Source organism: Histoplasma capsulatum (assembly GCF_000150115.1).
Source record: "Histoplasma capsulatum G186AR genomic scaffold supercont2.4, whole genome shotgun sequence".
Lineage (NCBI taxonomy): Eukaryota > Fungi > Ascomycota > Eurotiomycetes > Onygenales > Ajellomycetaceae > Histoplasma > Histoplasma capsulatum.
In genome coordinates, this window is record NW_025544804.1 from 1,922,095 (window position 1) to 1,937,550 (window position 15,456).

Sequence of the window (15,456 nt, forward strand, 5' to 3'; positions counted from 1 at the left end):
GCACGCCGAGTAAAGCTTGCCTGGGTAGCATGGAGCAACCACCCACTCTCGGTACTTAAAGTCTGAACAAAAAGGCCTTTTTGGTGCCTTCTCGTATTCCTATATGGGTATGGCCTTGGCCTCGGGCAAACTATGCCTATTTCATTCGGCTATACACATCCACCTCCTTGCTGTGTGGGATGCTTAGTGTTGAGCGAGAGGGGAAACATGGTCCCCAAAGCCGATCCCGACTCAGCTTGTCCGGCAGTGTATGTGCCCAACTACAGAGGAATAAATCCGATAGGTATAACTTCTCCGTATCACTGGTAGCTGAAGAAATGGGTCGCACCACCACTTTCCCGGCTTTTGCGAGCCTGTCCCTTGCAATCGTTATACGGGTTTACGGCTTCCATTCGGTTCTCCCAAGCCAATGCCCGGAGCAGCTGGATCCTTCGCCTTCTTGGTTTTGGTTTTGTTGATCTGCGCTTCTAGCTCAGTTAGGATTGAGAATTGCACATATTACATATTACGAGGAGCTGATGCCCGATCTGAGAAGTCATTCTTGAGACATTTTGGCTTTTTCTCAATAAAACTACAATTGAACTGTGTTGAACGGCCATAGACCTTGCTAGGACACTCCTTTTACTTTGACGCGTGAAACAACAATATCGAACCAAGATGGAGTTCGTTACGGTTGAAGGGGTGAAAATGGTTCCCGGAACTTTGCACATTGTCGACTGTAGGTGGCTTGTTTTACCGTTGATCTAATTAACAATGAATATGGAATCTGACATGGGACGAAATCTCTTTAGTGGAAGGGACAATGAATGTAAAGCATCAAAAAGGTGGAAAAAGCGATATTGTCCTTGTACCCCAGCCGTCGAATGACCCCAACGACCCCCTCAACTGGAGTAAATTCCGCAAGGAGTATCATTTCTGGCTCCTGTGGATCTGGGGGTTTCTAGCTGCGGTCTGCGTCAATTGGGTTGGGCCAGTCTGGGTATGTTCAGCTCATGCAACGTGTGCACAACACAGTTGCAGCTGCGGCTGCAGCTCCAACTCCAACTCGAATTCGACTGATACGCTTTCAAGACACAATTTACCATCGATCTGAAAACAACCTACTTCGAGCTGAGTATTGCGTCAGCGTTTTGCTTCCTGTTCCTTGGGTTAGGTTGCGTCATTTTGCAGCCCATAGCCATGAAAATCGGTAGAAGACCTATATACCTTGTGGGATCGCTTCTCAACTTTGTAGGCTGCATTGTAGGCAGATTCCAGACAACCATTGAGATGCAATGGGCGACAAACATCCTCACCGGGTTCGGTGCGGCGCCAGTGGACTCTCTGGTGCAAATTACGACGACCGATATCTTCTTTGCACATGAGAAAGGCACCAGACTGAGTTTGTACGTCTTCACGATATATGCAGGGTCATACCTTGGCCCTGTTGCGGCGGGGCACATCGCCGACTCCCAGAACTGGCGTTGGTGTTACCAATACTTGATCATTTTCTTCGCTGTCCTTCTGGTCATCCAAATATTCACGATGGAAGAATCTACCTTCCGCAGACCACTTACGTCCTCAGAGATATCCGGAGACACAGCCGCGATATCTCATCATGCAAGACAAAATCTACAAGATGTGAAAATTAAGTCTGAAGCGTCACATGGAGAAGAAGGTGACACCTCCGAGGAATCAGCGCCACCTGCTCCGAAGACATACTGGCAACGGATGGGACTATATAACACTGCCTATAGTGACCCACGGCCATTGTGGCTCGTTGCCATTAGCCCGTTTATGTTGGTAACATATCCGGCAGTCATGTGGGCAGGTTTCATCTACGGCGTACAGATTATGTGGCTATCGCTACTCAACGTGACGCAGTCTGAACTTTTCAGTGGGCCACCATACAACTTCAGTGTAGCGAACGTTGGCAATATCAACTTTTCCTCCTTCATCGGCGGCATCCTAGGCATGTTCTGGGGCGGCTATGTGTCTGATTGGTGCATCATTTTTCTCTCCAGACGCAACAAGGGTATTCTAGAACCTGAGTTTAGGCTCTGGACTATGCTTGTCCCTGCAATCATCAACACCGCGGGGATACTTATGTATGGTCTGGGTGTATTAAAGGGTACAATGTGGCTTCTGCCAGCCGGATTCGGCATGGTATTTATTGCCTTCGGGATCGGAAGTGGCGGCGCCATTGCAATTACGTACGCGGTAGACTGCTACCCGCGCATTGCCTCTGAAAGCCTGGTGCTTATGCTCTTTATTCGGAATATGATCGGTTGCGGGTTCACTTTTGCCAGCCAGTAGGTCGTTCGTTTCTATTACTCTCTTCTAATTTTGTAGTAATAATTGGATGGTTGCGGAAACTAACTTTAGAACTCAACTCTTTCTTTCAAGGCCATGGCTGGACCATAACGGTTTGCAAGACACCACTATTATCATGGCGATGATATGCCTTGTTGCTAATATGTCTTTTCTTCTACTGATTTGGAAGGGAAAGCGTTTGCGCGAGTGGACTGCGAAGCGCTATACCATACTGATGCAACAGAAGGACAAGGAAGATCTGATTATCTAGGTGACATCTAGAAATCATGGAGCAACAAGCTGTTCATGTGCTTTGGTCTACTCACTCGCGCTTGTGGCTTCCAATATGTCAAAGTGTGTATGTGTATTCCGTATTAATTTTGTAAATTTAAGAATCGGCTCGTTCAGACGTACTGTACATACAAAAAGTGGCTTTGCTACAGCGACATTCATGTCAACCCGCACCACATACTGTACTGTGCATGTATGTACAACCACCATTCCCTGGAAGGGTTCCATGAACTTAAAACTCCATATCGTACGCCAACGCATCCTCACATAGCTCATCACGCAATTTTTGCACCCTGCCAAAATTAACATCATACTTACAGGAAAGCACTTCTTAAAAGTAAAAAATGAGACGTACAAAAAAAAACAACAAAAGAAAAAGAAAATCCATGTAGCGGTAACAAAAGAAGAGAACGAAACCGTTCACCTACACAAGATGCGAAGGATGCCCCGCATAAACCGAGACATCATCCGGCTTTTCCAAAATAGCCAACAAGCCCATATCATATCCTTTGGCCCGAGATGCTGTCATGGCCAATGGCGGATTGCAGTGCATTTCACGGAGTCCTGTTGAAACGTTATAGAGAAATTTAGAATTTGGAACATACATTGTATCCCCTACTTCTTTCCTTCTTTCCTTCTTTCCTATCTCTCTATGTTTGGAGTGGTATTTTTTTTTAAATCCCATTTCAATGAGTGCAACCAACAAAATCGCAAAATCGCAAAATTGTACGTACCTGGGACCTGCCCAACCATGGCCTTGCATGCGGTCTTGAATGCAGCTACCTGAGATGGCACAACACCCGGTTTCAGTTTGAGGAGGACTGGCGTGGGATCAGAGAGTGGTTAGTACGCGGTAATCGGCTTTTCTTGGTAATGGTTTATGTTTTTGAGGGGCTGTATTTGTCGCACTGGGGAGCAGTACAAGTATTCGCGGGGGAGGAGGGCAGTCGTCAATCTGAATGATCTAGGCAAGAAGAGACCTACCGATGTGGAATACCGCCATTTTTTGAAGGTGCGTGCGTTTTTGTTTAATACGCACAGAAGTTTGTTTACTTGTTATTTGAGGCACGTGGGAAATGCAAGAAGTTGTATCTCGTTCTTTAGATGTCGGTCATGCGATTCCCAGTAGTACAGCAGACGTTGAGCTTGGCTTGTAGTGACCATTGCCGATTTCGGCTGATGGATCGGGAGTTAGCTCACGGTTTGCCGGAAATATTCGCTAGGATGGAGCCATCTACCTGTCCGCTGGGAATCATACAACAAACCGACTAGGCGATTGTATAAACTTAATACTACGGTGTGGTACTAGTAGTTATGGTTTTACACATGTATACAATTTCCAAAACCAGTGCGTGCAGAGTGTCAGTGTTCATTCATGGCTGTGACACTAATAAAGGATTCCTCAATAGCAATACATCAATCATAATGAAATTTTTAAAGTGGATAAATCAATAAATAAGTAAAATAAAATAATAGATTCCCAGGCTTTACCTTACAGCTTACTACTGGCTTTCACAGGAATATCTTGCGAGCTTTGACGATGTGATTCGGGCGCCCGCTGAACCTTCCCGCCCTCACAACAGCAATCATCCTTCTCATCGACGAGCACACTCGTTGGGTTTTTAGTCCCAGGAACATCCAAAGCGGGATTGCGATCGAAGAAATCTGACGGCCGCATGTGGACTTCCATTTTCTCGATTGGCATCACTGGCCAGTCCTCAACACGAGGATTATGAGTCAGCGCGAACACCGACCAGACCACCACATCGGAGTCAAGGATGTTGTCATTCCGAGCAGCAGCGTCCGAAACACCGTCCTGCTCGCTCCGGGACTGGTTGGTGAATTTGCCTCCAGCGAAGAATTCACCGTCCCGGTGTGCCGTCACCCAGACATGGTGTTTCGCAAATTGGGCACGTTGTGCGACGGTGGATCGCGGGTCCGCGAGGATAAGCTGCGTAGCCGGAGGAGTAAATTTATAGGAGACCGGGTTTCCAGAAATGGGGTTCAGGACATTGGTATTAGACATTTTGACTGCTAAATTGGTGGTCGGACAGGCGTTGAATCCACCGGAAGTCGCCACCGGCTGGGTAATTACCCGGTACCCATTTCCGAAAGGATTGGTTTTGATATCCATAGGCATTCGTAGTGCTTCCTCACGGAACACAGTATTTCGATACCCATTAATGGCAGGGTCAATGCGAAGACAGAATATATGTTGATGGTTCTGAGCGAGGACGCCGGGAGATACCACGTTACCCCATGGAGACTCCTTGCCTGGATCGATGTTAACCACTGAGACAATGCCAGTCGCCCGGGTTTCGAAAGTAATTCCTCCGGCCTGGTCAAATTTGTACGCAAAAACATATTCGTAGTTGGCGAGTGTGATGACGAACTGCACCACAAGTTCACGATATCGAGTAACAATAGCTCGACCTGTGTGGAAATTTGTGTGCTTCCATCCGATGCCGTTGTCTTGCTCATGGACACAGACCACATTCTTAGCCACGGACGGCTGGCCTGACGCGTCGATGTTAAAACTGTCTAGGTACTTAATAACGCCTAGACAGTCGCAGCCCAAAGCCAGATTGTTGGCGGATCGGCCAGCGCCACCATCACCAAAATCAAAAGCTTGCTTTCGATGAAAGGGAGGTCGAGGATCCGCATATGGAACCGTCATTTCAGACATGCTTAGGCGGTATATAATACTACGCCCATCATAATGGATATCGTGGATGGTTGCACCTTCCCGGGGGTTGAACCCAACACGGAATCTCCATTTCTGCCATTCGACCAGACTTTCGTTGGTCACTTGGAAGGACGGCCCTTCGGGCTGGAGCACATTAAGTGGTCTAACATCCGTTCGCAGTTTTATATCCAAAAGTTCAGGAACATATTCAGAGGGACCCGTATGGCCCAATATGTTTTGGGAGGCAGTATCATAGGCAAAGCCATCAGCACTTCCTCCAGTCGCGAGCTTGTCAACTCTAATGATTTCTCGCTTGCGGAAATCCATTACTGGAATAAGGGGGATTGGGTAACTGTAGTGATTGGAGTTTGGATTTCCGTTTCGTGTGTCCTTGGCGAAACAAAGCCCTTGCATGTAACGAATGTTAGGCTCGCCATCGTCGAGCCCGCCATATGGCCACGGGTCAATCTCAAGGACGAATCCTTCTGGCAAGGTAAACTTAGATATCGCTTCCTGGAACAATGGAGATTCCATGCATGCCTCATTAAACGAGCCGAATTCATCCCTAAATCACGTTAACACTGATCATTGCTATTGCGGAAAGAAATAGAGATCGTTTAAATTAAGGATGAACGTTACAATGTAATTGAAGGCTGCTTCGAACAATCAAAGGTCCGACGAGAGATTTCTTTCCTTAGACCCAAGTCCACGACCGATTCAAAATAGTCATGCGTCTTGTCCGCCTGGATGGTATCGTAATGCACACTGGCCAATCGTGGTGGCCGAGTCGTGGAAGCCGAAAGAACCCCTCCATGTTCTGCTGCCAGGAAGCTTGTCAAAGCAGCTTTAGCCGGCTCTTCTAGGAATATCGAACGAAACCGGAGCAGAACACCTGGATGAGCCTGGGCAATGACGTCTCGAGCAGAGCGGATCTCAGTCGCCCCCAGCTGCTCAAGTGGGTGGGGAAAAGACATCTTGACAATGAAGAGTAGAAGGCCAATATAGGAATCGACTGGGAATGATCCTTGACAAGGAAAATAATTGAAGAGACTAACTTGCTCTACTTGGAGTGCTTAGCGGACAGAGAAAAAAGGGGGGGATTGGGGACATATATATAATAGCACCAACGACGGCTTCCTTCGCCGAAAACAAAGGAACAACCCCGCAATGCAGGTTTGGCCGCCAGCCACAAAGCACGAAACCGGTACAGCTATCGGCTTGCAGTTCGGCAGATCAACGAGTCTAAAGCGTCAAATTTCAGGCAAATCCTCCAACTACCGTCCGAGAAGTTGTCTTTATCTAATCATCTGATAAAGTTGCCAACGACTGGCAAGAGGGTTTCGCTTGGATATCACCTGGCATGTCCATTTCGTTCTGGAGAGAAGCAGGCTGACTTGCTACCTTGGATACTTGATTGCGTGAACCTTCAAAGGCGAATGCCCGAGGTTCTCCTCCTCGTACATCGTATCAGCTCAGCAATATAAAACGCGGAAGGTGGCTGCTGACTAAGTTAATTACTTGTCCGCGAAATCTCGATCATTGATGTCATTGAGATCTCGAGCAATGTGGATTGGAATGGCGCGGTTTGACCTTTCTGGATATTTAGCCCTCGATGCGAGTATCCCTGCCTGCCTCAGTGCCGTATCAGCACTAGTCAACTAAAAAAGCTTGTCTGCAGTCAAATAATCCTCCTTCCACGCGACCTCAGCTCCAGAAGCCACTAATCCCAGCGTCCTGAGGTAGTTATGGCGCCAATATGATCTTGCAATTACTTTCCCGACGATCTACCGTCTACCAGGATTCAAGGGCCGGCAATCTTACGCCATATCTTGGGTGATGAGTGGCCCGACTTGCGCCGGTGCGATCCTCACCTCAGTTGCCCACCGCGCGATCAACTGATGGATATACTCTCCACAATCCCCGACTTCCCGACAAAGTCCTATGCTCATATATTACCATCCTTAGAAAGGGCAAACATTGCGGTGAAGGACCTGGTGTTGTTTGACCCTCTGGAAATTGCCAAGCAGGCCAAAGTCGCCGTGACAGATGTGCGTGCCCTGGCCGAGAATGTGATCAACGCTTTGCATCGAGATCTGGGTCTGGGTAGATATCAGGGCGAGTCCATAGACGTGGCGCCAGCAAGCCGCGACGATAATGAGCAGTATAGGGTGCAGGACCATGGGGATCCAATTGTGAAACTAGGCCATAGAGTTCCTGAGCTTTCATTTGTAAGCACATTGGACCCTGTTTTAGATCGGGTCCTGGCAGGTGGCATATCCACGGGATATGTAACGGAGCTGGCGGGAGAGAGGTAAGACAGTCACATTCACCATCACATTGCTTAACGGATACTTACTTACATTCCGTAAATCTTGCAGCGGATGCGGTAAAACCCAATTCCTTCTGCATCTATTGCTTTCCGTTCAGCTACCTCCCCCTTATGGCACATCTCAAAAGGCTCTGTACTTGTCTACGGAGTCAAATCTACCTACAAACAGGCTGTCCCAGCTTCTCGAGGAACATCCTGTAATTTCTACACTACCCGAGGGATCTCCTCGCCCGTCCTTAGAGAATATATTATCCATAACTACCATCGATCTCGAGTCCCAGGATCACATACTGAACTATCAAATTCCAGTGGCAGTTTCCCGTTACAATATTGGCCTTGTCGTTATCGATTCCATAACGGCTAACTATCGTGCTGAAAGTGATTTGGATAATGTTGCTGGTTTACTGGCTCGGGCATGGCAACTTAAAAAGCTTGGCCAATTCCTTAGGAACCTAGCCGCCAAACAGAATATCGCAATTGTCGTCGCAAACCAAGTATCAGATAGGATCCAGATGGATGATGTTCTATGGGTAGACGAACCTGACCCTCCCACAAGCAGTTCCTTGGATGAATCCCCTTTTCAGCATCAATCCCAGCCACCATCTTCTCATCCCGACGAGCAGTTGGCAGATGATTCTGAAGATCTTAAGTCATCACCTTCTCATCAACTAGGATTAGCCTCTTCTCCTATGCCATCGGCTATGACCGAGGCGGAAGAAGATGAATTTTCTTTGAGTGTTCTTGATCTTGGTACACTGCTGAAAGTTGACTACCAACGACCCTTTTTCACTGGCTGGGGTGATTCGCACGCATCTACGCTCGAGGCTATGTATACAGATTCCCAGTCGGAGTGGAAAACCCCCGCCCTTGGCATTGTTTGGACAAACCAAATTGCTTGTCGTATTGTCCTCAAGATGGAGAACATTCGAATTGCCAACCAACGTACAAAAGATATCCATCCAGAGTTAAATTCGAACAATTTACCTCCTGCTGTTTTTGATGGACCTGATTCTCGAAGCCCTACTGAGGCTCAATTGTGCACACCCTTAACTCAAGAACAGAATCAAAAAAATCCAACTTCGGCGCATATGGAATCTGAAAATAGAAGACCCCAGAAAGAGGAGACCGCCAATAAACAAAAGGCCAACCCTGCAAACTCTACGACTGGGATGATTGATGACCCTCTGTCTACCACCATTTCATCATATCGGAAACAGCGGACAATTCAAGTTGTGTTCTCGCCATGGACTTCTGGTGACCCGAATCATACTCTGGGTTGTTATGAAAGTGGACCAACCGAAGGCAGAGAGATGGTTGAATATGATCCCACCTTTAACAAAGTTGGGTTCGAAATACACCCGGGAGGGATACGGGGTATCAGTCCGATTAACGATGACTGAACGTTAGCATTTTTCAACTTATTAACTAAAGATCGGTATGATGGTCACGCTTGTGACTAGTAGCGAACAAATGTCGGGACCTCTGCTGGCCAAACCGGTAGGCGACTGTGCTTACTAACGCCTCCGTCGAGATCGCCACTAGTTTACAGCTAGAAGGAATGAGTTTGCGAGCCTCCTGCTTGTATTTCGTGAGATCAGAGGCGACACTCGGGCAGAAATGATGACTCAAACTTTCAAAATGCTAGGCGGCGAAGCGTTCTTAGCGACACCTTAAGAGTGGGATGGACATACTCGGAAAAATGCTTCCTAGAAAACGCCAAGCACTTGCCAGCGACTAGCTGTTCAATATTTGTGTTACCGGGACAAGAAATGAGGCAGATAGCTGAATAAGAGACAAGATATATTGTTGGGGGGTTTGGATTGGTTCGTCCCCTCTACTACCAGCATGGCGCTGGTGTGATGGAGCTCTTTTGCCCCGGCGGCCTAACATATATCGCCATTGGAAAATTAATGTTGCAATGTCAGGAAAACTAATGGAAAGCTATTTAAACACTCAGGCATTATTCTCGATGAAACAACTCGAAGCGTGGAAGAAATACGCCCTACATATTCAAACTTGACAGTATATAAACGGTCGCGAAGGGCAGGCAAGGGTAAAAGCCCTTACAGATGCTGATAGTCCTCATCGGATTACATGTCTCGCACACCGTCTTCTTCGAGGAACAGAAAAAGGGTGTATATAAGGGGCTTTAGGACTTATCCAAATGCAGCACCAGCTACCCTGCTGGAGTCAGATGTTTGTTTGGATGGAGCCCTTTTGCAGGCCAAGAATCGCAAAACATCAATAAGATCGGTTTTTCAAGACTGCGCCTTGCACGGACATGCGACCACAATGTACACTATGCCGTCATATGCGAAAGGTTCTGGGGAGAAATGGCAATACTTGCCTTTTGGATGCTGGCATGGGCCTCTTATAAGAGAACATAGCGGGGTCATCCAGCAGCCATGAATAAGAAATATCGCAATCTTCTGTCTTCTCGACTCTCCGGTTGAGGTATCTGCTTTTGACAACTGTGGGCGGACAGCGCTTCATCACGTAGATGGACTTGGGTGAGAGGTCGGAGTTCAAGCTCATTTTACTCGCTGCAGTCGACGTCATTTCCAGGACAAACATGGGTGGACAGCTAAAAACGTCGCTGCTCGGGGTAAATTACATTCGATTGCCAAAGCTATGGAGGCTGTTGAAGCTGGAGAAGACCCCATTACGCTCTCGCAACTCGTTTTAAGGTTCAACACGCAGCCGAGAGCCAGCAGTAAAATTCGAAAAAAACACCATCACTCATGTAAAAAGAGAAATATAGTTCTTTCTTCTGGTAGAGGGTCGTCAAATAGATAATAATAGCTTGGAGTTTCTTCCCCGCGCCCGCCCCTTCCTCCTTCCCTCGTATTGTTTCCCCATTTTATATAGATAACACCAAAACAAATAATTCCATATAATTGTCCAAATAAACCAAGAAATAAAGTGTAAAGAAAAAGAAAGAAATGAACCGGCATGAGAATGAGGCCGGGTTCAAAGATTGTTTTGTTGCGTTGTTTGGGGCTTGGGTGTCTAACCCGCGGATACACCGGATGCGGGCTGCGGGACGCGCGGGGAAAACAACCAAGTCGCTGCACCAAAGAGGCGATATCAAAGAACCATCCAAGGATACAGAAGCGCGACGCAGATTGAGAAGTGCGAAGGGAAAAAGGAAAACAGCTGGTAGAAGCACGCACTGGGGACAGAAAAGAAAAGAAAAGAAGAAGAGAAAAGAAAAGAAAAGAAAGGGGACATGAACGAAACGGCGCACTTTCTTTATTTTTCGGCTTCCTTGCTGCTGTTGCTAGATATAATATCCACTAGATATTTAGCCATTCGATCCATGGAGGAGGAAGAGGGGGAGGAGGAGGAGGCTGGGACGACGGGTTCGTTCCAACCCCGCAGGAAAAGCCCGAACCGAAGCAGCTCCCAAGCCCCAAGAGTTACGACGTCGTTGGAGCTGGCGTGTGGGCTGCCAGGGACTGACTTCCTATTTATACTGCTCAGTCTTGCCTCCCTTCGGCCCTAACCCTTCGGCCCCTCTCTTTCCATTCATCCTTTTCCTCTTCTGTGTTGCTTACCATTCCCACCTCCCGTCTCTTGCTTCGCATGTCGCGTGCTTGGGAGAGAGAGGGTTAGCGAGCTATTGAACTGGCGACAAGCCCTGACTGTCTGAGGCTGGGGTGAAAGGATGGCAGATGCGCGAGCCGTCTCAGCGCTGCGGGCGGTCGCATGAGGATGAGGGGTGAGGATGAGGATGAGGGATGAGGAACCATGCTGGATTGTTTATTTTATTATCATTGCTATGGCTCTTGCCCGACGAGGATGAAAGTTATGGGTTGTAGGTATGTATTTATTATACTCGAGTTGTATATTTCTATTCCTTATTTCTCTCTCTCCCGCTCTCTTTGTGAGAAATTCGACGAAATGACAAGAAAAAAGAAAGAAAAAGAAAAAGAAAAGATCTTATTGACACTGTCCACTTTGATGAATTGAATGGAAAACACAATAAATCAATCTATATAAAAAACTATATACCCATCAGCGACAGGGCAAGCCTGTGCAAGAGAGACCCACATGCCTTCTACGCATTTTATGGTCTCGTCACGTCTCGTCTCTTCTCATGTCGTGTCGCCCCGGGAAGTTAGATGGAGGCTATCCGGGGCGGGGACGCTGGGAGGGCAATGCACGGAAGGCAGAATGAAAGCACAGCATGAAAGGTTATCCATCAGCGACGAGAAAGATATGATATGAGCAAGTGATGAGCGACGAACATTTATGACGTATGATACTGGCATCCTTGTTTTTTTTTTTTTATGATTGCGTTCTATATATATTTATATATATATAATGGTGCCACTCGATCTTCAGTTCTCGTTATTCTCTCTTTCTATACTATGTTTTCATTATCCGAAAAATAGGGGGGGGAGCGAGGAAGGAAAAGAAAGAAGGGTGAGAGGGAAAAAAACACAAAGAATGACGTGATGAAACGGTGAAGAAACACAAAACACAAGAAAAAAAAGACCATAAACCAACCAGAAAAAAGAAACAAGAACCAGCTCTACGAGGACGACGGCGATGTCATCACAGCAGGCTTGACGCCAATGTTATTCCGATTCCGGAAGAAATAGACATGCTCTCCTTCGCCCTTGGCGCCCTCGCATGGCTCCACCCACTGGCAGGTCCTGGCGCTCCTCCACAGCGAGCGGAGGAAGCCAAGGCTGCCGAGCTCGGTGTCTGAGCGGTAATGTTTGCCCATGATGGGCTTGATGGCCTCGCTGGCCTCATCGGCGTTGTAGAAGGGGATGGTGCTGACGTAGTGGTGCAGGACGTGGGTTTCGATGATGCCGTGGAAGAGCTGGCGGCCGATGAAGCCGAATTCGCGGTCGATGGTGGCGGCGGCGCCGCGGGTGAAAGTCCAGGCTTGGGGGGAGTAGTGTGGGAGGGTGGGGTCGGTGTGTTGGAGGTAGGTGATGGCGACTAGATGGGCTTGTTGTTAGTTTCATTGGCTTCTGATGAGGGAAGAAGGAAATAGAATAAAGAGGGGAATGGTGAGGAGGGCCTGCGGCGCTCGGGGTGACTGTTCGACGTACCTAACCAGTGGTTGACCCACAGGTATGGCAAGAAATACCACACGGCAAGGTTCGCCCAGCCGAAGTTCTTGCCTACCCAGAACAAGGCGGAGCCGGTGAGCATCAAGCCAAGGTCACTGAGGAGGATGAGCGGGGCGTGCTTGGCCTCGTACAGCGGGCTGGACGGGTTGAAATGGTTGACACCGCCGAATATACCGTTCTCCTTGCCCTTCCCACGGCCCTCCGGCTGGCGCTGGTGGCAGTTGTGGCCGGTGACGTTGGAGATCAGGTACATGGGCCAGCCGAACAACTGCTGCAGGATCATATGGACTGCGGTCTGGATGGGCGTCTCCTCCATCAACTCGTGCAGCTCGTGCGCGATATAGCCGAAGCGCGAGGCGAAGACCTCTCGTGTCTTGGGGACGAAAACCATGTCCCGCTCCAAGTTGCCGGTGGCCTTGTGGTGTTTGCTGTGCGAGATTTTCCAGGAGAAGTACGGCACCAGCAGCGCGGAGTGGCAGAACCAGCCCACCGTGTCGTTCAACAGTCTGTACGGAGAGAAGGCCTGGTGTCCGCACTCATGGGCCATGATCCATAGACCGGTCCCAAAGAGCCCCTGGAGGAAGGCATAGAGACCCCATAGGCCAGCACGGACCGGGGTGGACGGTATGTATTCGGGCGTGACATAGTTGTGGAAGAGGTAGAAGGTGCCGGCCAGGCAAGAGATATCTCGAGCGACGTATGACAGACTGCGAAGGGCACTTCTCTCGAAGCAATGGGCCGGGATGGCGTCTCTGATCTGCTTGATGGTGAAGTCTGGGATCTCGAAGGGAGTCCCGTAAGTGTCGACTAATTTTAGGGGTTCTTGCTGCGCATCCGAAGCTATTGACGACAGGGACGTGGACGAAGGGGACGGCCGCAAGCTGTCGGTTGGGGAGACACATGCGGAGCTCTCTGTGGAGTAATCTGTGGGCGAATTCCGGTTCAGCGCCCTGCGCTTGGGGAGGGCGGTGGAGGTCATCGTGGCCGAATTCCTCTATTGCTGGCTTGGCTTGGCGAGGAACGAGATATGGGATAATGATAAGATGTAATATATATATATATATATATATATTATGTTATCTCAGGGAAGAGAAAAGGTTAAGGATGAGGCAGCTCTTTGTTGGGCGGCGTGCAACAGAACAGCAGAACACTTCCTGATGCTGTGTGATCTGAATCTTCCTGCACCACTCAAGTCAGGATGGGAATTGTGACAGCGTTTTCTGGCAGGCAATTGGACAGACGTAGGGGGCAAGACAATCAATCAATCAATGGGATGGATTGACTGACTGAGTGAATGACCAGGACTCACCACTTGAAATCGAGGCTGGCTCGGTTGGCTGACTCTCGAGGGAATTCTTGTGCAACCACAAGAGGACGGAGGGTGAATTGGATGAATGAATGATTTGAAGGAGGGAAAAAAAGAAAGGAAAAAGAGGGAAGAAGAACAGGAATAAATGCGAGGGAAGAAGAGACAAGGCGACTAATTCGATGATGCCTTTTTTTTAATTTTTTTAATTTTATTTATTTTTTTCCCTCTATTTTATATCTTTGCTTTCTGCGTTGCTCGTTGAATTCCTTTTTTTTTTCTCATTGTCAATCTCACATGGGTTTTCTGCTTTGCCGGGTGCGTTTCGCTGGGACGCCGGAGAACGGGTAACGGAACCGTATCGTCACGGTATGTCATGTAATATTACACATTCCATCTCACCTTCCGCCTTCCACCTTCCTGCTTCTCCGTTCTCCGTTTCTTCAGCTGTAACTATCAAATGTCAAATGCCCCTTCGACTCCTCCAATATGTTATCACCAAGCTGGGCCCGGCGAGGTTGTAGACGGGTCAGCAGTGATTCCTCGACACAGTCCATCGAAGGATGATGCATGTGGGACCAAGGTCTACGGAGTCTTGTTAGTATGCATGGATGCAGCCCGCCACGTCCCTGCTGGCTCTATATCGGACCCGGGACGAAAAACGGACATCACATCGGTTTGCAGACTCGTCCATTCCATCTCCAGAGGTGCGAGCAAAAGAAAACCGGTTTGGCTCTCGAGTGAGTGAGTTCTGAGATCTGAGATTTGCTTTCCGAGCTTGCTGCATGCAGTTCCCCCTTCACCGATCGACATCTGGACATATTTAAGTATTATTGTTGGTCGGCCTCGTCCGTGTGCAGCTGTGGGGTTCTTCCCTCGCGGCCCGAATTTCAATTTTCATCTATTTGACTCGAACTTGAGCCCTTGAGCTGGCCCAACGAGAGTGGGTTGATATTCAGAGCGTATCCCAATCATCATCATCATCATTATTCTTATTATGGTGGCAAAATAACGAGGCTACTTTATTTCTCTCTCTCTTTCAATCTGGTGATGGGATATGGAGAAATCGCAATTCAGCGAACCTGGTGCGGTATCTCCCAGGTATTTACTCGGACTCTGTCTGTACAGTGCAGCATACCACACCGTGTGGCCTGATCATGGATGGGGACGGGAGGTCTGTACTGAAAGATCAATACGCCAATACCAATGGAGCCGGAATACGTAAAGTGACACAACGATACGATACGATACGATATGATACACGCGGAACCAACGCCAACAAAAGCTTCAACGAAAGCTGAGCTTCCATGCCAGCCCGCACGTTTCCTTCCAGCTCCAACCAGCCAATCGCATCGCCTATTGCATCCCCGGAGCAAGAGATGTGTTGGCGGATAGTTTGTCATGGCGGGAGGGTGAGGGGTGGGAAGGACCCATATGCACGACATCGGCGCTATGACATTTC

General features: G+C 48.4%; 7 protein-coding genes across 7 annotated transcripts; 4 read left to right on the plus strand and 3 right to left on the minus strand.

Moving 5' to 3' along the window:
- Nucleotides 1–657: 657 nt before the first annotated feature.
- On the plus strand, nucleotides 658–2,563 carry HCBG_03686 (membrane transporter; the record flags this gene model as incomplete). The annotated part of the gene is made up of 4 exons (XM_045430735.1): nucleotides 658–718; nucleotides 792–979; nucleotides 1,072–2,291; nucleotides 2,386–2,563. 4 exons carry the CDS (start codon nucleotides 658–660, stop codon nucleotides 2,561–2,563), a joined length of 1,647 nt encoding a protein of 548 aa, XP_045288878.1.
- A 252-nt stretch (nucleotides 2,564–2,815) lies between these two features.
- Nucleotides 2,816–3,586, minus strand: HCBG_03687 (uncharacterized protein; the record flags this gene model as incomplete). The annotated part of the gene is made up of 4 exons (XM_045430736.1): nucleotides 2,816–2,876; nucleotides 3,012–3,147; nucleotides 3,318–3,404; nucleotides 3,568–3,586. 4 exons carry the CDS (start codon nucleotides 3,584–3,586, stop codon nucleotides 2,816–2,818), a joined length of 303 nt encoding a protein of 100 aa, XP_045288879.1.
- A 351-nt stretch (nucleotides 3,587–3,937) lies between these two features.
- Nucleotides 3,938–6,243, minus strand: HCBG_03688 (copper amine oxidase; the record flags this gene model as incomplete). The annotated part of the gene is made up of 2 exons (XM_045430737.1): nucleotides 3,938–5,834; nucleotides 5,909–6,243. 2 exons carry the CDS (start codon nucleotides 6,241–6,243, stop codon nucleotides 4,076–4,078), a joined length of 2,094 nt encoding a protein of 697 aa, XP_045288880.1.
- Nucleotides 6,244–6,832: 589 nt separating this feature from the next.
- Nucleotides 6,833–8,998, plus strand: HCBG_03689 (RecA family ATPase Rhp57; the record flags this gene model as incomplete). Its single annotated transcript, XM_045430738.1, has 4 exons — nucleotides 6,833–6,905; nucleotides 6,978–7,008; nucleotides 7,068–7,580; nucleotides 7,648–8,998. The coding sequence occupies 4 exons, from the start codon at nucleotides 6,833–6,835 to the stop codon at nucleotides 8,996–8,998; spliced, it is 1,968 nt and encodes a 655-aa protein (XP_045288881.1).
- A 1,542-nt stretch (nucleotides 8,999–10,540) lies between these two features.
- Nucleotides 10,541–11,342, plus strand: HCBG_03690 (uncharacterized protein; the record flags this gene model as incomplete). Its single annotated transcript, XM_045430739.1, has 3 exons — nucleotides 10,541–10,730; nucleotides 10,907–11,039; nucleotides 11,273–11,342. The coding sequence occupies 3 exons, from the start codon at nucleotides 10,541–10,543 to the stop codon at nucleotides 11,340–11,342; spliced, it is 393 nt and encodes a 130-aa protein (XP_045288882.1).
- A 75-nt stretch (nucleotides 11,343–11,417) lies between these two features.
- HCBG_03691 (oleate delta-12 desaturase) lies at nucleotides 11,418–14,246 on the minus strand (the record flags this gene model as incomplete). The annotated part of the gene is made up of 3 exons (XM_045430740.1): nucleotides 11,418–12,554; nucleotides 12,668–13,867; nucleotides 13,972–14,246. The coding sequence occupies 2 exons, from the start codon at nucleotides 13,665–13,667 to the stop codon at nucleotides 12,136–12,138; spliced, it is 1,419 nt and encodes a 472-aa protein (XP_045288883.1).
- A 208-nt stretch (nucleotides 14,247–14,454) lies between these two features.
- Nucleotides 14,455–15,295, plus strand: HCBG_03692 (uncharacterized protein; the record flags this gene model as incomplete). Its single annotated transcript, XM_045430741.1, has 2 exons — nucleotides 14,455–14,701; nucleotides 15,123–15,295. 2 exons carry the CDS (start codon nucleotides 14,455–14,457, stop codon nucleotides 15,293–15,295), a joined length of 420 nt encoding a protein of 139 aa, XP_045288884.1.
- Nucleotides 15,296–15,456: the final 161 nt, after the last annotated feature.